The 25,869-nt window shown below is 32.1% G+C and overlaps 1 protein-coding gene across 2 annotated transcripts; it reads right to left on the bottom strand.

Moving 5' to 3' along the window:
* Window positions 1-819: 819 nt before the first annotated feature.
* LOC118034711 (homeobox-leucine zipper protein REVOLUTA) lies at window positions 820-9,647 on the bottom strand. 2 transcript variants are annotated; one of them, XM_073411351.1, is made up of 19 exons: window positions 8,570-8,671; window positions 8,448-8,487; window positions 7,880-8,039; window positions 7,327-7,409; window positions 7,121-7,211; window positions 6,910-7,005; window positions 6,680-6,793; window positions 6,499-6,582; window positions 6,204-6,359; window positions 6,057-6,131; window positions 5,485-5,591; window positions 5,155-5,338; window positions 3,755-3,943; window positions 3,264-3,344; window positions 2,713-2,847; window positions 2,202-2,533; window positions 1,887-1,992; window positions 1,574-1,723; window positions 820-1,241 (listed from the first exon to the last, which is right to left on the bottom strand). In XM_073411351.1, exons 2-19 carry the CDS (start codon window positions 8,465-8,467, stop codon window positions 1,092-1,094), a joined length of 2,313 nt encoding a protein of 770 aa, XP_073267452.1. In that variant the 5' UTR covers window positions 8,468-8,487; window positions 8,570-8,671; the 3' UTR covers window positions 820-1,091. The 2 variants fall into 2 exon arrangements, with proteins under 2 accessions (XP_073267452.1, XP_034895952.1); XM_035040061.2 differs by lacking the exon at window positions 8,448-8,487 and having other exon boundaries at window positions 8,570-9,647.
* Window positions 9,648-25,869: the final 16,222 nt, after the last annotated feature.

The following is a 25,869-nucleotide window of genomic DNA, read 5'->3' as shown; positions in this document are numbered from 1 at the left end:
CATTCAAAGTAGGGTTCTCAATTCTGCTCTATTCCGTTTAAAATGATCAAAATATTCCATATTAATTCAAAAAATAAAATAAAATAAAATAAATTTCATCTCATTTTAAATCTCAATTCGTTCTAAATTTTAAAATTCTAAATTTTAAATTTCACCCGAAACATTCCAGTTTCGTTCCACATGTTCCATTCCGCTCTTGAAAAGTCATTAAATTAAATTAAATATTGCTCAATTTCATTAATTAAACCATCCGATTATAAAAAAAAAAAAAATTTATTACTATTTTAAATAACAATGATATTAATAATAATATTAAAAATTATTATTATTATTTTCATTAACAATAATATTAATTTTTTAAAATTAAATTTATTACTAATATTCATAATTTATATTCATTAAATTATTCATGTTTATACTTTTAGAAATTTAAGCAAAATAAAAAAATCTTTAAATTCCATTAGCCACTTGATAACATTAATATAACTTCATATTTAAAATATTTTACTTTCATAATATTTTAATATTTTATTTATATTAAATTACTTTAAGATTTAATCTTGATAATTTAAAAATATTTTAAATTTTAAAATTATATTTGTTTGGTATTGTATTTATATTACATAATTTATCTTGAATTTGAATTATATTTGTTGAATATATATATATATAAAAAAACAATGAAACAACACGGAAAAACATTTACCAAAACAAAATTGACAAGCCTCCCTCGTAAATCCAAGGGAAAGGAAAACTCCACTCGAATACTAGCAGTGCGCAATGTGGAGCTAATAAATAGCAAAAAATCTTAAAAGACAATGCAAGGCTCAAATTGAAGCTGGAGCTGGGTATAAACACTACAGTAAAGTGCAAGAAAAGCTCCGCTGACATTGGAGGAAAAGTATATTTACATGGACAAAGCGAACTAGATGAAAAATAATTAAATTAATATGATGCAAACCTGCAGCTGGGTATAAATATTACAAAACTTATCTTTTCATTTTCAAAAATCTCCACCATGCCTTTGTTGTCTCCATATTCAACTGGGAGGGAAGATGGGCAGAGAGAGTTGGGTGAATGAACTGTGGCCTTCACAAAAAAGACCAGTTTACAAAAGAGAAAGCAATGCAGTGGACAGTGTTCTCTTCAGCAGCAAGCACTTTCCATGAAACAGCTTGTTCATATGATACATTACGCCCCATTGTTGACATGCAGATTCCAGCAGGCAAGCATGCAAATCCCTGATCACAGGACAAGTTTCACCAATTAGGGTTTGCAAGTAATACAGTTTATGTTCCATTTTTCCCTAATGAAGGCAACCCGGAGACTAGCTGTGCCCAGTAATAACAGATGGCAATGCACAGAAAACATATTTACTGTAGCCAGGATCTCATTAATCAAACCAGCTACAACCATTGTCTTAGAATGATCCAATCATAAGAAAACAATTACGTCACGGATCTTTACAGTGCCTTATAATGATGAGGGAAATTTTCATAAAGAACCTAACTTTAAGGCAAACATCCAAACAAACGATCAGAAGGAACAACACATATTTCCAAGTAAAACTTGCCTGTTGCATTAACTTTGCGAAGTCTGTAAACAATGCCTTGTGTCCAGATTCATCAAATATCTTATCCAGTGTGATGTCTTGGAGAGCCACTAGAGTTGTCTCCAGCATGTCAAGTCCTGCCTGGTTAGCAAAGATGAACACTGGCAGTGCCTGCAACACCAAAAAAACATAGATACATGAAAAAATACTGAAGAATGGATGTTGTCCTCAATCGTGGCATCACTGGTCTGGTGTAGTATATGCAATTTTTAAGAGGCACTTCAACTAAATATTTGACAGATATGTCATGTTATCTAATTGGATGTAAATGTACCTCCAATGAACAACATAAAATTGCATCCGGATGATGCCATAGATGTTTCAGGACAGAATCCCCACCCACAGAATCAGATCTCAGTAATTCTGCTCCTAAATGGTAACTGATAAAAAAAAGAAAGATCAGAAAGTTCTATCAAGCTCAAAATATCATAAAAGCTGTATAACAAGATGCTTTGGCAAATTAATGAACAGATATTCTACTCTAAAACACATAATAACAGTACATGGGACAAATTGATTATTATAGCTTCATTACTATTAATATTATTAATAGTCACTAAACCATGATGAAACTTGAGGCAGGACTTGCCAATAACTTTGGCAGATCCAGTGAGCCAGTGTTAGAGCTTCAGGGGAGCCTGCAGATAGCTTTGGTCCCAAAGCTGGATTCAATCCTGATGGAGATATGGCCGTGGCAACCCTCTGGACAGATGAAATCACACTGCGGACATACTGACGGGCCATGGTGGCAACATTATCTTGTAGATTGCTCTCAAACGGGAACTGGAAAGCAATAGTCAACACTGATCGCAAATGACATGATGAACCATCCACTGAAGCATGGTTTGTTACCGGGCCCACTTCAAGACTTGATGTTAGATCCAGAGTGCGATTTGTGGTCAATGCCTCCTGCGCATCCTTCTGTATAACAACATCAACATATTGAAAAAAAAATGGGATGCAACTTCCACCAGTAAGGCCTCAAGCCAACACAGTAAAATGCAATTGAGATATGTTTACTTTATAAGCAACATGCTTAACAAATGAAACTCCGGTCCAATGAGGCCAAAGGAAAGGACAAAAATCCACTCATACTTAACTGTTTTTGATTCCAGTGGAATGACACGGAAACCAGAGGGTAGCAGTGGAGCATCATCCGGAAACATTTCATCAATTGGAGCAAAAACTAGTTCAGAACAGGCTCCAACAGCATTCTCATCAATTCCACTACATATCTGCCCAAAAGAAAGGAAACACCATTAAAGCATATGCAGTTGGTTCTAGTTAGTATATGCACGCTGGACTAAACATGATCAGGCCTCTTTCAGGCAGCCAAAAGTACTGCATAAAAAAAAAGTGCAAAAGAAATTTTCTGAATTCTGTAAAATAGTAAATAGGAATGAAATAAGAAACTGATCTCAACCTTGGTATAAACTAACACAGTAAAATTGTGAACCTAATAGGCTCATCAACCTGGTTACCATGCCCAAGTTGAACTGGTTGAGGTTAGCCGTGTCAAAAGAGGGGTGCAGATTGCAACTGTAGTAGCCCCAAAACTCTTTAACACTCAATTAAACCAAAAAAAAAACTGACTGCTACATGCTATAGAAAAGGAAAAGGTAAATAAATAGAAATGCTAAAAAAATAGCACCTGTAGGAGATGGATGTCCCGTGAAACAAAAGCATCTTCTTGTGCAAAAGAATGGCCTTCAAGTCGAATAACTTCAAGCAACTGGACACAAGTTTCAGTTAGGAACAAAAGTACTTGAAGATACATGTTCGCAACACATATGATTGCACTCATAGCAGTATATGGCTGAGTTTAGCAGGGCACAACATTTTTGTTTGGACAGAAGACTCGCCCACTAAAGCATGATAATGTTTTGAAATCCCTTGAGAGGACTAGGGTGGGAGGTCATGAAAAAAGAAGCAACCATGGACACAAAGCAATTGCTCAGTAATCATCGGGACAATCTGAATACTGAAATGCTCATGAAAAGGGAAACCCATAGCGCACCAAAATAAAATATGGATTGGGATATCACATCATCTCATTTTTAAGAAATTACATAATCTTTTTGGTTCCATTTATCAGTAATGTAGCGATAATGAGCATGAAACAATTGCCATCATAAAACATACCTCTTCTTGTTCAATTGTGTGGCCCAATGGCATGATGATTTGGCTCCCGGTAAACCTCATAGATCTCATCCCTGGATATGCATATGAACCAGCTTTCAACGATGCAGCAGAATAGGCATCAACACTGAAATCAGCCCACTCAGAGCGATGCTCCCTTAGGAAACGGACCAGCACAGCTGGAGGCACATTCTAGCAGATAAAAGGAAAGAGAAATCAGTTTTATCCAAAGTCATGTTGCACTAAATTCTTTCTTTTAATCATACACAAGTGCTAACGCTACGTTTGGCATGGGGCAAAAGAGGTGAAAAGTTCCCCCCTTTTGTAATGTTATGTATGATTTCGGGAAGGGAGGATAGTTTCATGGGGGGTAACATTGACCCCAAAAGGGGGATTAATGTTAGCCTTGTGGGGGGGAAGGTAAAGCAATTTTGGAGGAAAAATCTGGTTTATGTGCCTTCCCTCCCTTTTTTGAATTTTATATTTATGTATTCTTTTTTTTCTTCCACTTCCTATTTCGGACTGCAAATATATATTATTTGATATTTTAATAATTATATTTTCATTTAAAATTTGATTTGATTTATAATGGGACCTACTATTACTCTTAATGTTTTCAACCCCTACCAAACATCCTTTAACACTTTGCACACCCTCAACACTTACCCCTCTTAACATTTTCCCTCTGGATTTTTAACCCCATGCCACATGCAACCTAAGATTTCCACATTGTCTATAAACAGTACACCAACATTTGACATATCTTGATGCCAAAAGGAAGAAATAACTATCAGTTTCTATATCACTCCCTCTGTCCCATTATTATTGCCCCTTTCACAAAAAAACACAATTTAAGAAAACACCAATTGCTCATTAATTGGTGTTGAATTTGATATGTTGTTCCTTTTCTACTCCTAATTTTCCTTAACTAATCTACACCATTATATTGTAAGTTTAAAAGGGCATAATAGAAATTTAATATTTGTAAAACGTTTGATTTTCAAATTGGCCAAATAAAATGAAAAAGGGCCAAAAATAATGGGATGGAGGGAGTATAATCTAGCCTCAAACAACAAAATTTCAGACATAAAGACTATCCACATATAGCAAGAAATATGAAAAAGCCAGAGCATTCAGCGAATATCCTGAAAAGATTTCAGTTGTAATTTCAGATTCCAACGGCAAGCACAAATAGTCAGTTCAAAGTAAATAAGCAGTCAAACGTAGAGGACAAAAATTAAATTGGTTAAAAAGTGCACTTTATTCAACAACCACAATTAGCACTCAAGATGAAAATGCAAATGAACTTGCTTATTCAGGGTTTGCTAGAATGCAAGAGCATGAAGTTAACAATTACATGCTAAAGATTTCTTTATTTTTGTGATCATAGTTTCAAAACTTACTTGCAGTAGCATGGAAGCCTTTGCACAAAGAATCCCTCCCAAAAATGAAAGGGAATGAGCAGGATTATTAGCACTGATCAAATTCTTGGTTGTGTTAACAGCAATTATTACATCCTCAGCTCCATCCGAATTCATCAGTGACCAACCATCATCATTAAACCCATTGATTGCATCATTGAAGCCTCTATGAGAAGTAGACACAGAACAGAAACACACACTTAAATCATATGTACACACACACCTCAAATGCTTAAATATACATTAGGTTGGCCCACATGAATGTCTTTGCAAGAAGACCACTTAAAGTGACAGGCAGGGTCATATAACTACCTGCTTAATCTTTGGCTAAAGGTTCTCAGCACAGCTGGCTGCCTGCCCAAACCATACACCACCTCACCACTGGTTTCATGAGCTATTTGCCTGACATGGCGCAGCGCCTTGAAAGAAACCAGGTAATCAGTACAGTAGTGTTGAAACTTGTCTTATCCATTAAAGCCATAACATCATATGCAGCGGACCAATAAATAACAGTCCACATGGAAATTATTTTATTTCAAGGATTCCAAACTTGTAAACATGCCAAAATAATGTCATAACAAGGTAGAAGAACATGCCCGCATTAGAAAAAAAAAAGAAAAAAGATAGAAAGACAGAGAAGGTTCCTAATTTTCAACTTGCGGAAGAATAGCCTGCAATTTCACAAGCATAAAAGGCATCTCGACCATATCAAACAATAATGTAAAACAGATGCAAATTATTACATGCAGCAGCCCATGCCAAAATAGATTGATAATGAACTGACCGAGGGAAAGTCCTCTCATAATAGAGGTAAAAAGGGCAAAGATAGTTGATCCCTTGTAATACAGCTTTATGAAAGATGGTCGCATCAAGAACCTACTCACCGTGATTGTCACTTTCTGTGCCACTGCTTTTGATGATTCATAAAGTGGTCGCAGCACCTCAGGCACACTCCATGCCTGTAAAAAATATGAAAGAGATTAACTCTGACTTATTAAGAGACACTTAATGCCAATTGTCAAAAACTATACCTGAAGATTCAGGTGATCCACGATGTGGATAATTGACCCTCCTCCTTCACATGGCCTTATCAAATAGCCACTAGGAAGCATTTCAGCCCTCACAAACTGAGCAGCTGCAGCTGCATTTGGTCCAGCACCAGAACCAGAAAGAGACCTCTCACACACCTTAACATAAGATACAAGTGCAACATCTCATAAGGCCACTACAATTTAAAAATACAAGTGCAACATCTTGACACTAAAGCTGAATTGACAAACATTGATAGTCCGTACGAATTAGTTGAACTATGGAAGGTATACATACCACAAGACTGCCATTCTCTAAACTTATAGTGTATCTCAGAGTCCAGAAATCCCGCGCAGGAGCTAGAGTGGTCGGAGCATATATCTGAGCCAATTTCAACTTTTAGCTGCTCTGGTAAAGAGCATAAGAGTCTAGAAAAAAAATAGAAGAGTAAATCCCGCCTTTATCCATTTCTGATTACCTGACTGTATAATAGTTCAATTGTTCCACCGTTTCCAGCAGGAAACATAGTGAAAACTTCAAGGTTCCGACAATCCCGGAACCAAGATTGACGATCTTTAAGGATCTCTGCAAGCTGTCATATTTTGAAAAAAAATAATCAAACAGCACATATATACCACATTAAAACAAGCAGTCAGTAATAAATGACAAGAAACATCTTAAATTATTTACAAATATGAGTGTGCATACCTTTGTAGGTTCTAAACTTACAAGACCACAGGCTCTAGCTGCCACTCCACTGCACCTTTGTGAAATGGCAAAGATCCCAACCGAATCCGGACCAGGCTGCCAATGAATTTAAATGACTCATTCAGATGGGAAAAAAAGTACTTTCAAAAAAACTATCAACCAAACTACTGGTGGAATTGATGCATATAAGAAAATAATTAATGAAAACAACCTTCATCCCAGGCATCTGGACCCAATCAACAGCAGTTCCTGTAGCCTTTGAAAGGAACTCTGCCAAGGTCTCCTCTGCCAATGAGAGGAGTCTGCCAAAAGAACACAGAAAAAAGAAACATGATATTACTTGTACAGCAACAGACATACATCCAGCCAAACACAATGAAAAACATGATGGAAAACAGATCCTGGTGAATGATTTACCCAGCAGGGTTATTGGCATCTCTGAGTGAATGCTGTGGAGTGGTAACCGCAGAGTCACAGCTCGCATCAGCTGCCGCAGGTGCCTGTACAAAATATCAAATTATGTGAATCATGTCCAAACATGAAGAAAAGAAAGAAAATTACACAAGTTCTCAATCCAGAGATCTCGATTAGAGCTATCATTTATAAAACAGTAAAACACACTACTGGTGCTATAACTAATTAATGAAGTGAAACATGACCAAACACAGAAGAAAGTGCAGCAAGAAAATAGATGAACATAATAAGCATAAAACCACTAGCTTGAAGGAAGACAAAAACAAGATGTTAACAAATGAAATGTAAATACTATTTTTTTCCTTTCCCTAGATGCGGACTTTATTTAGACTTCAATGCTAGGGCCTCAGACTGCAACAATTATCACAGAATCACCCAGAAGTACATGCTAGAGTTACTCTGGTTCATCATGCCAAATTTATATCCCAAGATCACCCACAGTACTTCCCAATTTGGAATATGGATTATAAATAGAAGACCATGATCAGAAACTTACAGTTTGTAGTTGTTGCTGCATGAAACCATTTTCACACACCAGCTGTGACACCTGTTTTTGTAGGCGATCATTCTCTTCCATCAACAGCTTATTCATTGCAGTCAATTTCCTGTTCACAGTCTGGAGTCTTGAGGACTCTTTTCTCTGCTTCTCTCGACACCTGCACCCCCAAACACCACCTTCTCTCAGTGCCCAAGAAACCCCTTCATCCCCAAAAGAATTTTACACTATGATTCTCTTTTTGTACATCCCAAATTCAACTAACCAAAAACCCATATTGGCGTAAACAACGTACACTAATGCATTTCCTATGAATAGAAAGTACATAAACCCGGTGTGAAATCATGACCCAATACAGGAAAGCTTGCATTAATAGAAAAAAGGAAGAAACTAGCAAAACAAACAAAAATCAGGAAATTAAACCCAAATGCAGTAAGGATCTAGCCTTTCTCCCACCTAAAAAAATATAAAAGAAAGCGACACCAGTACTCATTCATGTACTAATCTGATAATGAAACTCAGATATTTATACAAAAAATATCAACGCATTTAATGTCAAAGTGTAAACCTTTTCTTCAAAAATGTCATTAATCCAGTCCCTCCCAGACCTGATCGCCCAAAAAATCAGTAAAAACAGACAAACAAACAAACAAAATGATTATGAGTAAATTTATTTTCTTTTATCTTAACCTGCGATTTTGAAACCAGACTTTGATCTGCTTGGGCTCAATATTAGCCAAAATGGGACACTCTCTGATCAACTGTTGCCTGCGCAAAGAGCTTGGCTTGGGGCACTCGGCGTAAACTCTTTCAAGAGCCTCCACTTGCTCTGATGTGTACCGAACATACTTTCCATTATCAGTAAGGTGCTTGTTTAAGCTCCCACTACTACTGCTCTCTCTGTGCTGAGGGGCCACCGCCATCGCCATTTCCACCACCAATTAAATAATCAAACACAGATATAAATAAAGGTGTCCGCTTTCTTCCCTGAGGAGCTTATCAGTTAAGATTCTTTGGCCCTAGTAATGTCCGTCTCTTACTCTTCGCAAGATACAAGAGATGAGAAAGGAAAAGACGAGTATGATTCGAGCTATGAAAAAACAAGAAAAAAGAAAAAAGGGTTTGTAGAGAGGCAAGTAAAGGCCAGATGGGGTGGTTTTTTTATCTTCTGTTGCAGAGGTTAAAACTAATATAAATATGTAATGCTATAGCAAGACAGATGCTGTGTGTGTAACTTTGTGAGAAACCTCTCCTTTATCAGTTTCAAGAATCTTTCAAGAAAAAACCCAACTCCTGCTTTCGAGCTAAAACCAAAAACAAAACCAAGACCAAAACCAGGAGCCTTAAAAGAGAAAAAAAAAAAAAAAAAAAAAACAAGCTTTATACTATCCCTCTCTCTTGATCTAAAATCTAAAAGAAAACAGAAACCCAGTTCAGTATCACAAAAAATTTCACAAACAAGCTTGAGTGCAAGAGAGAAATCTAGAAGCAAGGGCTCTCTCAAGAAAGAGAGCCAGTGGGTGTGACATTAGAGAGCTGCTGCTGCTGCTGCTGCTTCTATGGAAAATTAAAGAAATGAAGAGAAAGAATGCAACCCTAACCATGAGCACAAAAGCATTTTAGTAGAGAGAGAATGCGCGTGTGACAGTGAGTGATCTAAGTCTGAGCTTGAAACAGTAAGGGAGGAAAGAAAAAAAGAAAAGAAAAGGTGAGAGAGGAGAGAGGAGAGCAGTTTGATTTTGCACGCATCCCGACAAATTACTTAGACCGTGGCTGTGTAGTGTAGTGAGAGGATTGGTTTCTTTCTTTTCTTTATAATTTCGGTCGGCGCATTTACGCCCCTATCCCTATTCCTTGTCTGAAATGACATGTTTAGACTCGGAGCCAGCCAGAGAGATGGCAGCACCTACCCTCCCGCTCCCTTTCCCACTGCTAATTTTTTGTTAAGCGGCCTCTCCTTCACAAAAATAAAACAAAAAACTTCTAATCTCGCGTGCAGTTCACCCGACTCACATTATTAGAAGGAATTTTCACTACGCACGCTAATTTTTTTAAACACATAAAAAATAACCAAAACACAAACATCATTTAAAAGATTCTATCTAAACAAAATAAAAAAAAAAAGAATGAGTATTAATTTAAATATAAATGATTTTTTTAAAAAATAAACATTAATTTAAAAAAATAAAAAAATATATAGTTTTTTAAATAAGAAAAGGTCAATCACTACTAGGCCTAGTAAACCAAGCCAACCAGTTTGACTAAGGTTGTCAAAAATATATTTTTGACATGATATGGAAAATGCAAGATAAACTCGGATCGTAAAATCATAAAAATTGAAAGGAATTTTTTTTCATACATAGTTTAGGAATCTTAAAATACTTGCTTCTGATAAAAATTTATACATAGTTCAAGCATCTTAAAATACATGGTTCAAATAAAAATTCATACATAATTTAAGTAACTTCTCATTAACTAACAATTAACAAACTTAAAACAAACAATTTGTTGGTGTGTCATGTAAACTAAAACTAGTTTCATTGCCTTCATCTTGTTCATTATTCCTCAGACATTCATCAATATCATTATCATCAAGAGGATTATTAGTGTCACTACTAGTACCAACACCGATATTATAAACATTAGTGCTACTACTAATATCAACACTAATATTATCAATGTTATTTAACTCAAAACACATCAAGCAATTTTTACCAATAAATAAACCAGCAACATCATAATAAGGTACATCTTGACAACCTTGGGCGGCTCCTCTTAATTCTCTCAGCAATTCTATTTTTTCTTTCTCTATTTTCCTTCCCATTTTTAATGGAAAATGTCAAGAAAATAGCAAAATTAACTAGTTGGTTATGATTTTCTCCGATTTAAATGACAGTTCATCAGTGTGAATCAAGATATTTAATGGAGTAATTATTTCTCCAAGTCAATAATAATAGACAATTTGACATTTCAATTATATTTTATTCTCTTCAGTCTCCACCATTAACAAAATATTATAAACAATTGAACATATTTTCATATTCCCTTTACTGAATTTGCCTTCAATAAAACAAACGAGAGAGAGGCAGACACTAAGAGCATAAAATAGGCAGAGAGCATAAATTTTTGAATAAAAATACATTACCAAATCTGCAAATCACTTCAAATTTTCTACTACATATTCATTACCCAATCACTTCAAAATCATCATACTAATCATTCCATCAAGCAAAACATTATAAAGGGAATACTTTTTATTCAAAATCATAGGCAATCAGAACTGGGAAAAATACAAGGGATTGAGGAAAATGACATTGTAAATAGAACTTCTTATGGTGAATACTGAAGAGGAAGTCGGCAAGCCGAAGATTGAACTCTGAAGTCTGAAGACAAAACTGTTGATGTTAGGGAAAAAGAAGTTCGTTGTCGTTGTTGATGAAGAGTGAAAACTGAAAAGGATGTCGTTAATGATGGAAATAAAGAGAGAAGGGCAAAGAGCTATTGATGAAGAGTCAAAGACTGAACTATGAAGTATGAAGAGAAAATGGTTGGCATGGAGGAAAAAGCGAGATCACTACCGCTATTAATGAGAGGAAGCCATGAGACATGAGTCATCGATCTCAAAGATTTTCTCTTCAAAGATAAGGAATTTAGGGTAAAACATGGATGAGTGACAATTGGCATTCCACTTTTGGTTTGAAGGAAACATGTGCTGCCATATTGCAGTGCAACATATGTTTTTGTTGAAATCATAAAACCAATACTAAAATCATGATTTTTTATGATTTCATATGATTTTACCGATTTCACTCGATTTTAACCTGATTTTAACAATTTTTTAGTTTTTAAGGCGATTTTGCACATTAAGCATATATTGACTCCTAAAATCATACAATTTTACGAGTCAAAACGCGATTTTAACAACCTTGCGTTTGACCCATTTTGTTAAGGCCTTTTATGTTTTTGTAGCTGGGGCAAACGACATGTCACCCACTTTTATTTTTAAAACAAAATACTTTTACGGTTGTCGTTTGTATTGCTAAGTTTTCTGACCACTATGGTGGCTAAAAAACAAGGTTGATTATTTTTTCGACCCAAAAACTAAATTTTCAATTCATTTTTTACCCAAAACACCTAAAAAAACATCATAGGCAACATGTTAAACTCATTCATGGCCTCAAAAAACCTGAAAATCATCTTAAAACCCGAAATCAACCTGAAACAAAAAATCTTTCCAAGATCAGATTTGTTTTTCTTGGCAACTTCAATGTAAACAAAAACTCCTAATGTTAGCTCCCCTCATTAAAATGAACAATTTGGTCTAATAAAAGCCAAATAAAAAGAAAAAGGAAAAGGGACGAACAAAAGGGCAGTGTGAATAATTTATCCAACTTGGTGGTGAAGTACCAAAATGACAAGTGGAAAATTTTGAGGAATAAGATTGGCAAAATTGGCACCCCAATTCTGATTGACAAAGGGTCTCATTGGTGAAAATATTTTTATTTGGTGGTAAAGAAATGTAAATTTAGATAGGTAAGGATTCAATGATAATTTTGGAAGGTTTAATTAATCTTATTGAGGACTTGATTGCAAGAAAAATAAGTTTTTAGAGTTAATTTGGGTGTTAATTGGAATAAATTAAAGTCCAGGGATGTAATTGGTTTTTTAGAAGGTTTAATTGGACAAATAAAGGTTTTAATTGTAACAATATTGAAGTTTGATAGGTAATTAGGGACTTAATTGAAGAAATCCAAAACCAAGGACTAAACTAAAAAATATGTGTGATTGTAAGGGCTAAAACTAACCAAAATAGAGGCCAAATTGAAGGAAATTAAAGGTTTAATGGTCAATTAAGGTCCAAGTGCACTAGAAATCAAAGACCAAAATGAAAAAGGGGTTGAACTTTGAGACTATTGATTAAGTTTGGCAGGAGTGAAATTACATAAAATTAAAAGTTTCGGAAATAATTATAGGTGCCATTAAAAGCAATCAGAAGAATAGAGACTAAAGTCAAAATTTTTAAATCCCAAATTAAAATCCTAATTTATAGAGTTTAACCTTGATGATGCATCATTCAGCCACTATTCAGCTTCTTCTTTGACAATTTTTGTTGATCGAATAGGCACCTACCATTGAATGAAAGTGATGTCTCCAATTACCTCTAAGCTGTAACCATTACAATTCAACTAAGAAACACCTATTCTATAAATATAAGCCACTCTCATTAAATTTTTAAATCTTATTTTCTTCAACAAACTCAACAATATATTGTTCCTGATCAGCCATCACTGTATTTTTAAACTCTCGGCTAATCAAGTTGGCACAATTAAACGAATAAATGTGAAGCCATCGAAAGGTATGTTTATCCTTTACCAAGTTCAAGTGGTCTTTGATGACGTTTACATCAGAGTTGCTCTGGCAAAGCCTCAAAATTGGTCAACTCAATCAGTCTTGCCTGAGATAACCATTTGTGCAAAACCACCCAACTTTTTCGTGTGTTCACGCTTAGAAATTCCCAATGGTTCTTATTAAGGGTCATAAATCTTTCATCCAAAATCAAAAGTTGAGGAATACATGCTTTTATCTCCTAGCAAAAGAAAACCATATAAGTAAAATTGTTACATAAGCAATATCCCCAAACCATTGAAGAACAGAGGTTCCAACTGTTAACATTTGTCTAAAACCTCTCATTTTGATCAAAGGGTGAAGCTTTAATCAATTTATATTTGAATCCATCAAGAACACTTAGCAAAACCCTATAAATATCCCCTGGAAAACGACGAAAAGGGAGAGATAGGAAAAACATAGAGAAACACACTATGAAAAAGTCATAATTTAAAGGTTCAAAAACCTAACATAGAAGGTCTAACAAGCTTTGGAAGGAAAACATAGTGAAAAGGAAAGAAAGAAAGAAAAGAGAAAGAAAACAATAGTTCCTAGACAACAAGCTTAAAAAAAGCATAACTATGTAAAAGTTCAAGGGTGAAATCAATTTGGCATGCCTATTCATGATTTCTTGATGTTTAAACCTCTTTCGATGTTGTTTGAGCTTATCTTGAATTTTGGTTTGATTTTGATGCTAGAATAATATGATGTTTTTTGGTAAAGTTTGTTTTGCTCTTGTTCTTGTTCTAAACATGTTTTAGATTGCCTAAACTTTCATTATGATTGTTTGTCTTAGTTTTGGTCAGTAATGTGTTAGAGAGGCTTGCACTAAAGGCATGATTCTTAGTTTAGATGCTTGTTTGATTATGTGTTTTTATCCCAATAGCATTGTTGATGGTGAATTTGAGGTATTTTGATTAATGTTTTGTAATAAAATAGTAAATTGCTTTTGTTTATGAGTTAAAGATTTTGGAAGCATGTTGATCAATTTGATGTCTTTTAGTGCTAGTTCATAGTTCGCACAAGTATGTTTTAGCATATAAATGTTAAAAATGTCTAGTTTTGAATCCAAATAGCATGAATATATTTGTTGTTTAGCTTCGATAGTTATGAACTTTGGAACTTCATACATGTTATTGCTAATTTGTTGTTATTTATTGGTGTTTTGGATTCAACTATGTTTAGCATTGGTAATGTGGTTTGTAAGGACAAAAAACATGTTTCAAAAGCCTAAGAAGTTAGTTATGGGTTTAATAATAAACTGGGAATTTCTGGGTTGTTGGGTTTAATTTGTTCATAATCTTGGAAATAACATTGCCTTAGTTATATGATTTGGACCAGTTTTGATCCAATTCTTTGTACTAAACCATTCGGGCAACTTGACTAGTAGATAATCTAGAGTTTATTTGCATCAATAACAAGTTTATGGAGGTTTTAATCTTAGAGTTTTGATTTTAAATCGAAACCTATTTATGTTGATTATTTGATAACTAAAGTGAATGAATATTAAATTATAGATCCTTGCATGATTTTGAAAAAACCCTACCCTTGATTGCATGAAAACTTGTCTAAATTAAGATTTGCGTTTGTTGAGTTCTTGATGAATGTTCTTCGTGTTCTTCATGATTTGTTTTTCTGCGAAAATTTTTATGCTTTGTGTTAATTTTCAACTTTGATTTTGTTTTAGTTTAACCTTAGTTTTAGTTTGTTTTTTAGGTCAAACATTGGTTTTTAGTTCGGTTCATAGTTGAACCAGTGTCTTTGGGCTCACTCGTTTGGTTTTGTTTTGGGTCAAGTAATTAAGGTTTTGTTTGTTTGGGTAACCATTTGTCAAGAAATTTAATAAAAAAAAATGATGCCAAATAAAATAAATAACAATTAAAAGAATTGAGACCGAATTTTAAATAACAAAAATCATAGGGGGTGAAAATTGAAAAAATATTTATAAAAACAAAGAAAACCCGATAAAATATCATAAACCTTGTCAAATTTTAAAAACTCGCAACCCGTGAAACCCTATACTTAAGTCCAATCAAGAAGTTTATTATGAGACAATTTAAAAATATAAATTTTAAAAACTTGTCAAAGAAAAACAATTAGTAATTAAAAAGAATAAGGATTAAATTTGATAGGAGAAAAATAAAAATGAGTGAAATCATAAAATAAAATCATTTATGATTAAAAACAAAGTTGTCAAGGCTAAGAAATTGAAAAAAAAAAAAAGGATTAAATTTGATAGGAAAAAAAAAAAAGCAAAGGTCGATGAAATTATAAAACAAAATCAATTGAAAAAATAAATTCCAAATAAAAAAAAAAATTAATCAAAAGAACAGGGATCAAATTCAATAAATTATTCAGGATAAAAAAAATCATAATAAAAATAAAATGGGTCAAATATGAAGAATCAACAAATTAAAAGGTTGTTCTTGAATTTTCACGAATTGACGTGAAAATACAGGTGGAAGGAGAGAGAAAAAAAAAGAAAAAAAAAGTCTTTGATGCCAAACTGCCATGAATCTTGGCACATGCATTGTCTCATCTGGTCTGGGAAGATGATGTCTTTCAAATGCTGCCTGAGAAAGCAGCGTTTGATGGCTGAATGAGCCCCTATGCACCGCCCGAACAACATCAAAGTTGTTCACATGCTCGGTGCATGCTGTTGCGCTTGTGCCCACCAGTTTTTTAATTATATTTAATAAATATAATTTACAACAATACCTCATGACATCCTTGAAAATTACAATAAAAATAATGTAAAATGATAAAAAAAAGTCATTAAGTGAGAGTTCAATTGTTTTTCTTTTTAAAGGAATCAATGTAACTTTATTGTACAAAATAAAACAAAATTACTAATTTAAACCCATATAATTTTAAAAAATAATTATATGATATTGAAAAAACAATTTTATTCTAAAGCTTAATGCATTGTCTTTTTTTTTTTCTAAGAGTAAATTCATAATTATCTATTATTCGTGTTTTGATGGACGTTAACTTCCCTGCGGGTTGGTGGTGTCTGCTCACACCCAACATTATCCAGGCCTTTTCTATTATAGTTGTTTTTACTGAGGAATGTTTTCTAGATTTTATTTTTCTTATTATTTTTTATTTTTTTTGTAACGGAGAGGAATATTGCGATGACTGGTGTTGGAGGAAAGTTGTTTGACTACTGTTTTGTTTTTTGTCTATAGCATGTGTGTACGTGGCAACTGCCCAATGAATTTAGAGCTGTATTTTTTTACAGATAGTTTTCAATTTTACTTAAAATAAATACTCCTATAATTAATTTTTAAGACATGAAGATCATCTGACCTTCATGCAAACTTTTTTGAATTTTTTTTAATATTAAATTTTTAAAAAATATTTTGTATAGTTTTAATATGCTAATATTAAAACAAAATAAATAAAAATAAATAAATATTTTTAAAGAACACTTTTCACGAAAATATCAAACAAACTTTAAAGAAGATTATCTAATCTTGACACAAGCTTTGCCAACAACGGTACGTGGCTAATATTGCCTTGGTGAGCTATAAATGAATTCTTTATAAAACACTTGTCTATAACTTAAGAATTCAAGTGTCATATATATATATGCTATAAATGAATTCTTTATAAATGAATTCTTAAGTTATAGACAAGTGTTTTATAAAGAATTCATTTTTTATAAAGAATTCATTTATAGCATATATATATATATATATATTATTTAAGAGTTCAAGTGTGATAGACACAATCCCATTCCTCCTCGCATCAATAATAAAAAAGCAAGAAAATCATCTTTACCTTAGGGTATGTTTAATATTGTAGTGAGTTTTATGGTTGCATGTAGTTTTTTTATTTTTAAAAAATAAGTTTATTAAAAAACCTTTTAGTTGCGCTTAAAAAAATGTGTTTTTTTAAAACTATTATGAAATGATTTTTTTCAGGCAAAATAAATAAATAAAAAATAGGTCTCTATGAATGAAAAATAAGTTACTTTAGCTCTTACAAAATCAAGGTTTGAAACGCAATTATATGTGGGTCTAATGCAAAAAACATAAGCTATTTGACAACCCAAACAATTTTTTATCTATGGTTGGATAAAAAACAAATGCTACCACAATATCAAATGATCTTTTAATTAGTGTTTGGTTAGTATTGTAGTAGCTTCTGCTTTTCAAATTTCTCTTCGTATAAAAAAATATCAAATTAATTTTTTAAGTGTTTTTTAATGATTTTGATATGTTGGTGTCAAAAATTAAAAATTAAAAAAATATATTATTTTAATATATTTTCAAAAAATACATTTTGAACAAAATACACACTTAGAGTAGTTAGCTAAACCAGTTCTAAAAATTTATATCTTTCTTACCAACATCAATAAAGTAAATGAGTCGAGTATAAACAATATTTTTCAAGTATATGATGTTTTCCTTGTGAATATAAGACCAAAATATGAACCTAAAATAAATCAAATCAAAGGTAATTCAAATTTAAACAGGTTTAAGAAACAAAAATAACATGTTTGTAAAACTTAAGGTCATTTATGATAATTTTTTATTTTGAATTCATCTTTAATTGGGGATAGGCCTTCTGTATCGAGTGTCATTAAACTCCTTTGTTTCTTCATTTTCATCTCTTTGTTTGCTACTTTAATCGACATAAATAATAACTAGTTATTTGATTTACGCTTCGTTGTGTGTTGGAAAATTTCTTTTGGCAAGAAAGATAAATGTGCAAGCTTTTCAAATGCATTTTTACAACAAAAATCCAAATTATAAAACAAAACGTCTATGCATGTATTCAATCAAATAAGTTAAGAACCATATGTGCCAATAAATACACAAAATAATAGTGTTAACTTGTCTAGTTGCATGTCTAATAATTTTTTATAATGCAAATGAATTAATGTGTAGGCTTTATTAGCATGTTTTTTTTTTTTTATAGCGAGTAAAAAAATATAACTATGAATTAAAAATTCAATACTTACATATAATAAAATATATTGAAGATCATATTCATGAATAAAAACATGAAAGATCCCAAGCTTATTTTTAACGTAGTAGAAAAATAAAATAATGTTACAATTGCTACATTGAAACACCATTTTCTAAGTTTTTGTATAATAATTTTTCAAAAAAAAAGAATGTAAAGAAAAAAAAAGAAAAAAATTATAAAAGAATGACGATAGTAACAAAAAGAATAGTATGAATAGAACAAGTATATAGTGATAAATATTTCAAGTGTGAAGAATAAAAAAAATATTTTCTTCTAAAAAAAGGTGTAAAAAAGAAGAAAAAACTAAACAAATATTGCAAAAAAAAAATAAAGATATGAAAAAAAATGGTGATAAATAGGCAAAATGTAAAATAATAAAAATATAAAATATAAAAAGAAAAATAAATATAAGAAGAAATTGTTTTCTAAAAAAAACCAAAAATTATAGATTTGCCACCACTATAGTAAAAAACTAAAGAAAATTTCAAATGAGTCATTTCTACAGCAAAAGACCATTTCCTTTTTGTATATGTACTAGATATGTTGCTTGCGTGTTGTTGAGGGTTGACAATTATAGATTTGCGTGTTGTTTCTACAGTAAAATCAGAAAAACCTGATGAGGATGAAATCAATAAAAAATTTACCACAAATAAAAAAATGCAATTAAAAGAATTAGGACAAAACTTGAAAGATTAAAAAATCATAAGGAGGTGAAATTGAAAATCATTTGTAATATGATAGATTGTTTATAGATTAAAAAAAGATAAGGGTGAAATAAAAAAAAAAAATTAAGGGCTAACCCAATAGAATCAAACTAAAAAAATAAGACAACTAAGGTTAAAAAAGAGAATCAAACAAAAAAAAAATAAAGTAAAAAATAAAAGATAAAAAATAAAACAACATTAATTTAGAAAAAGAAAAAAATAAGGTAAACCTCTTAAACTTAGTCTCATCTCTAAAAGCCACATCCCGTGAAATTGTTTACCTATATTCAATTAAGAAGCATAATTCTTAATAAATTTAATTTTGAAGGATGAAATCTATAGAAAATATTAATAAAAAAAACCTACAAAAGTAATGAAAAGAATGAGAATAACACTTGATAAAAAAAACCCAAGGAGGATGCAAGATAAAAAATTAAAAAATAATCTCAAATAAAATAAATATAAATTAAAAGAATAATTAAGGACCAAATTTTAAATATTAAAAAAATCATAAAGTGGTGAAATTAAAAACATTTGTAAAAACAAAGCAAACTAGGATAAACATCCTAAACATGATTAAATCTTGAAAAGCTCACAACCTTTAAAACCCTAAATTCAGGTCTTATCAAGAAGCTTATTATAAGCCAATTTAAAAATATAAACTTTTAAAACTTGTCAAAGTAAAAAAAAAAAAAAAGATAACAAAAAAAGCTTTGAGCGAACTCGGTAGCCAACCTAGGTTAACAAATCAAACGCATGATGCAGGACATGAAATCGGGATGACCATATACATAGGAAAGTGAAAACAATACCACAACAAATATTCAAAATCAAATACTTAAAAAAAAAACAGAATTCAACCTGGGTTAATCTTTCAGATCTATTACCTGAGTCATAAAACTAGAGTGACCTTAATAAAGACAAACCTGAAAAAAATAAAAAAGCATGATTCTTAATCAAACAATTATTAAGGAACGAAATTAAGAAAAAAAATTAATAAAAAAATAGTGCAAAGAAAAAAGAAATTAAAAAAAATTAGGACTAGATTCGACATAAAAACTAAATAAAAATAAATGCTTATGAAAAAGTTGTTTGATATTTATGTTTGTTATGCATTGTCTTTATGTCTCTAGGTTGGCCTAACAATTAGTTTTCTTTTCCAAAGGTGCCTCCATATAAGTCATAAGCACTTTGAATTGGTTTAAGTTGTTCTTCTCGTTAATGTGCATTGTTGTTCCTATATATAGGCAATGTATAATATTTTCTATAATTTTTGTATTTAAAATTCTTTTTTTATGTATAATTTGTAATGATGTGAACTCTATTGTATTATATTGAAGTGAAATGATTCATTATTGTTACGAGACTTTGAGAAACATTTGAAGTGAAGTTATTAATCTTAGTAAATCATGGATTGTGATAAAACAAATAACATATAAATTGTAGAAATAAGAGTTTTAAATGTGCATTTGTAGTTCATTGGGGGAAGTAATTGATTAGTTTGTTAACTCTAAGCCTGCTTGAGTTTGAGGTGATTTTTGCTTCCTTTTTTTATTTTAACCACGACAATATAGTATTTGATTATCAAATAAAAGTGTAGTTTAATTTATGGGGCCTACCATTAAACGAAGCCTAACCGTAGTTGTGGTAAGGCTACTTTTTCGTGGTTTTTTTAATCATAAATCTGCTTTTATTTTTATTTTTTGGTTTTCTTATCATTAAAAAATTTATAAATCATTTTAACCTTTGTAATTTAAACGCTCTATTATTAGAGAAATAAAAGTTCTGTTTAGCTACAATAAACAATCCATCATATTTACACAAATCATTCCTATAAAATTTGAAGAGTTTTGAATTAAGGATCTTCATGCATGCTAAATGCCAACAACAAACAACAAGAGATATATTTTTTATGTTTTAATAATTACATGCTTCTTATTTAATATGAATTAAGCCATGAATTTAATACTTGTTCATTTTAGTTATTTTATTTTTAAAAACAGTTTTAACCAAATAAGTTTGAAATTTTTTTTATTTAATACAATAGTTATTTCAACAATAATTTTAACCAAACACATATAAAATTCAAATAACAATAATTAAAAATGTTTTTTTTTATTAAATCAATCTTTTTTAAACTACAATCATAAAAATTATCATAACACTAAACAAACTCTTTACAACTTGGCTTGAGTGAGAGGCTTCTTCCTTGATGGACTACCCTCTTAGTCTCTGTCTTCTTTTGGTTCAAAACAACCTTTGATGACTTTAATTGTCTTTGAGTAGAATAGCTGGGCATAGGCCCCTCAATGGAACCAGGAATAAATAATAAAACGAAAATCAAGTAAATGGAGGAGGCAAAATTTTTTTTTTTCAAATGTTCAAGCAGCTGAAGTTTCTTATTTGGACTGATCTCATGTGAATACGATGCCTACTTTGGCTTCTTTTTGACTCATGCATTTCATTTGCTGTAGGCTGGCCACGTTTTTCATATGTCTTTGTTGGTGCTGGAGTATTGTATGTTGTCTTTTCGTGTCACGAATGCATTTTAGTGCTATAAAGGGCTTTAAGAACTTTTTTTCGGGAGCTTTAGCCACATTTTGTGATTCCTGTAGGCTCCCAAACCATTTGCTACACTGGTTTTCTCACTCTCTCTCTCTCTTCGTGGCTGTGTTTTGCTTCTTGCTCTGAGGTTCATATAGCATCTTACCAAATCAGTCACGTTGTTTTTTTTTTTTTTTACTTTCCCCAACCCCTGCATTTGCTTTGAATGTTCTCTTTTGTTTTGTATTCGGTGTTGATGGTCATTTGTGGATTGCTTGATTCCTTCTGCGCTTTTCAAAGTATTAATCTTTTATTTGCGATATTTTATTGGGTGACATTCAGGTTTTCTAGGGCTAACCATGGCTGGTGCTTGCTTATGCCTGGGATGGTCTTTTTTTTGTTGATGTGGCTAAGGACTGCCTATTACAGGTTTGCCGACATTTACGCTCTTTTGGCTGTTTAACTTTCTAGTTTTGTTTTCATGGGGGTCTTTTTGACGTGGTTTTTCTTACCTCGGATAACATGCATGCTTGCTAGAGGGTGACATGCTTGCGACTGTTTTTTTTATCTCTCGTTCTTATCGATTCATTAAGTTGATGTTGTTTTTGTTACGTCCTTTCTCCTCTCTATCCTCCCAGTTTACTCTTCTATTCCTCCCCCATTTCCATCCTTCGTGATAAACAGATGCTGATTTTTAAGAGTTTACAGGGTGGAGCGTGGCTTTTGGAAGGCGTCTTCGAAGTCTGATTTATTAGGTTACCGACAATATTCCATGATCTTTCAAAAGAAGGGGAGAATTCTGACAGTATATATGCTCATCTTACAATAAAAGAACTGTGTAAAAAAAAGCCAGTATAAGACCTGCAATTAGAATTTATGAATGTGGATATTTGGAAAGCGCGCAGTAGCTTCCAGACTTTCAGTTGAGAAAGATTAGTGCACGTCCTTAGACATCAGAGTGAGACTGGAAAGATTTTTTCTGATTTAATCAGTAAGTGAACATATATATTGGATTCTCGAAAGCATGAATGTGTAAAATCTGAGGGATGACATACTTTTTTGGTCTCTCTGTTGGGACATTTCTTGCTTCAAGTTGGTAGACATTAGTACATATATAGCTTAATGTTTCTATCATTTAATGGCGAGGTCGGAAGCGGGTTCGGAAAGAGCATCCATCTTTATATATTAACTGGTGGGAAAGCAGCCATTTTCGAAGACAGAAGACAGATCAGCAGCTGCCATGTCAACATTTGATGATGCTTCACCGGCCGTCCAAGCAGATCAGATCCTCGATTTCCCCCAGAAAGTTCTTCTTCATGTTTAGATGCGCATTCTGTTCCGACGTCTGGCAATTCCACGATTGTGTAGCAGAAATCCAAGTTATCTCTGACCCGATCGAGTATAAACTATAAAGGTCATGCATGGCATTTATTGATATGAAATGGTAGTCTTCAGAGGTGAAATGATTACAGGATGAAAGCACTGTAAAAATGGGGCTATACGCGAAGAAAAAGAGAAGCATTCAGAGATTTAAATCGATCAAGAAAGTCAACATTTTATGCTTTTTGTGTGGGGACGCCATAACTAGTCTGTCAGGAATCAATCAACCCTCCTGGGATTAGAATCTAATAAGAACTTATTTCGGATAATGGCTTTCGGGATCCAAATGTGTTCATGAGGCGCAGAATAATAACTTGAAGCAATAGAAAACCTTTTTTTGAAAAAATTGTATGATTAATTAACGAATCATAAGCTCATTGATTCCAGGGGTGCTTATAAATTTAGTTAATGAATCGGCTTACAAATTAATCTAATTTAATTTTTGGTATTTTATAAATTATAAACCCTATAAATTTAAATTTTTTGGATCTAGTTGGATATATATAGTTGAACTAAATTTTTTATGGATATATATATATAGTTTATGTTGTTGATTTTTATTCGTTGAGTTTAATTAGAGTTAAGATTTGAGCCGGTCGAATTGATTGGATTTTGAAAATCTTGACCAGTATTTTAACTTACTATCAAATGTAATATTTAAGTTGTGTTTGTTTATCGGAAAAGTGATTTTTGAAAAATTATTTTCCAAACTTTCGTGTATTTATTTACTATTAAAAAAATTGGTCAATGAAAAACATATTTCAATCAAAGAAAAATTTAGCTTGATTTCCAGAAAAGTGTTTTCCTTTTATTTTAAGCGTAAAATATTTTCTAGAAGTTGTGAAAAACTTAGAAACATCATATTATTTGCTGATTATATCGAATTTGGTCCTCAAACTTTTGATTGTTATATATATTTTATTTTGAATATTTGTTTTTCAATTTCATTCCGTAGAATTTAATTTTTATATTAATTTTGGTCCATATTTTTATAATTGTTTTTTGCTTTTCCCTTATCATTTTTAATTGAAATTCTTTATCTATCAAATTTGATCATCGTTATTTTGATTGTTACTTATTTTATTTGAAATAATTTATAAAATGTTAATTATTATTATTTTAATTCTTTTCATCTTTCAATTATTTATTTTTTAGATTTGATCTCTATTATTTTGATTATTATTTATTTTATTTGAGATAATTTATGAAATTATATTTTTTTTTTCAATTTCATTCTTATTCAACTTTTTAATTTGTAAGATTTGTTCCTCATTATTTTAATAAACTTGAAAAAAATAAAATATTAATAAGTTATTTTCTAGCTCATTTTCCATGATATAACTAAACACTGGAAAGTATTTTTCAATTTATTTTTCATTACACTATCAAACATCGAAAAATAATTCAATTTCTCGGAATTTACTTTTTTTAAAAAAAACTACTTTCCAGCAAACAAATGGGCCCTATATTATTTGACTTTGAGCAACTGAATTGGATTAAATAATAATAAAATTGACTATTTTGAATATCTCTAATCAATTCTAAATGATTTTGTTTTGTATTTTTTTAATAACTAGGTATCATGACTAGAATTCCATAAACTAGATTAATTTTCTCCATTTTGAAGAAATAAGTTGTTACCAAGTTTTTGCTTCGAAGCAATTGAAAGGTCATTTGAGTGCTCCATCCATCCATGGCCATCTTTGGCAGGGCTAAAATACAAACAAACAGCATGTTTGAAATCATCAGCACGACCAGAGAGAGTAAAAGCTGGTCTGTGATTGACAATTATTTTATTTTATTTTATGGATAAATAAATAGGGTCCATGTTTCCCATAAAAAACAAAATCCATATAAGTACAAATCAAATGTATATGATGATGGGATATAGCAAAGTCAAATGGCTATATATATTCTTTTCTAAGCTTTAGGTGATGGGATTAACATCCTTCCACTTTGTCTCCCTCTTTTCTTTCTCACTTTTATTATTATTATTATTATTATTTGCCAATTCTTCGTTTTTATTGGATTTGTTCCTCCTCCCTCCCTCCCTTGTGGGTGGATGGAGGGTTCCTGTCTCCTTTTTCCCTCGAGCCATTGCTTTTTCTCGCAGGGAAAGTAATCATGCCACTTCTTCTTAATCCCTTCTGGGCCCCGTCCAGGTCCAGTCATGTGGGCCCGACTCTTTTGGGCCGACTCCAAAAAACAAAAATTGTTGCGTAAATCAATGGGGGCGATGACGTGGCATTGCTTTGGGGGGGGGGGCTGGTGTCGTTGAAGTGGAGACCTGGCCCACCCGAATTTAGAGACTGTGGCCCTGTGCTCTCTCTCTCTCTCTCTCCCCTTTGCTTGAGCACCACACTCATTGCGGATATCACTTTTTTACATCACTTCATCTCACTCTCCCTGCCCTATTCTTTTCACCGTGAAGGGTAAAGGTGCCACCACTGCATTTCTTGGTGGTGGTTGGGAGTATTGCTGAAGCAAAACTAGTCTCTCTTCTTTTGAGCTGATTGCTTGTGCCATAAGGGACTTAGACAGGTCCTCTTTATATTCCATGACTGTTCTTTCTTCTTCTTCTTTTTCTTTTTTTTTTTATCTAAAACCCTGGAATCTAGAACTCCATTAAATCCCAACTGATCCAGTTGAGTTGGGTTGGCCATTAAAAGATAAAGCTCTTCATGTGATAATGTATTCAATTCATAAAATTTAAATTCGAGACCTTACTTAAAAGAAACAGGTATCAAACCACTTGAACTATTTTATCACCTAATTTGTAATGACTAATTACTCCCTATGTAATTAGCACACGGTGAAACCTTTTGTAATGAAAAGAATAGACATAAATACATGGTTAAGTTCAATTGAAGATTTTCCAGGCTCGGTTAAGGGAAGGGAAAATTTGATAGGAGAGATTTTTGGCTTACATTTTGTCAAGTAGATGATTGAAAGAAGAAGAAATAAGGCAGGTGAGGCTAAGATCTTGATGTTCCATTTTTG

The sequence above is a fragment of the Populus alba genome, chromosome 9, assembly GCF_005239225.2.
Source record: "Populus alba chromosome 9, ASM523922v2, whole genome shotgun sequence".
NCBI classification, from domain to species: domain Eukaryota; kingdom Viridiplantae; phylum Streptophyta; class Magnoliopsida; order Malpighiales; family Salicaceae; genus Populus; species Populus alba.
This window is presented reverse-complemented; position numbering and strand designations above follow the sequence as displayed.

What these genes read in the sequence shown, in the direction of transcription:
- LOC118034711 (XM_035040061.2), bottom strand. Translation starts at nt 8,808, where the DNA reads ATGGCGATGGCGGTGGCCCCTCAGCACAGAGAGAGCAGTAGTAGTGGG. An exon ending in TTGAACTATTATACAGTCAG is followed by an intron (nt 6,583 to 6,679) that starts GTAATCAGAAAT and finishes AAATTGGCTCAG; the next exon opens with ATATATGCTCCGACCACTCT. An exon ending in TCGCAAAGTTAATGCAACAG is followed by an intron (nt 1,242 to 1,573) that starts GCAAGTTTTACT and finishes TCCTGTGATCAG; the next exon opens with GGATTTGCATGCTTGCCTGC.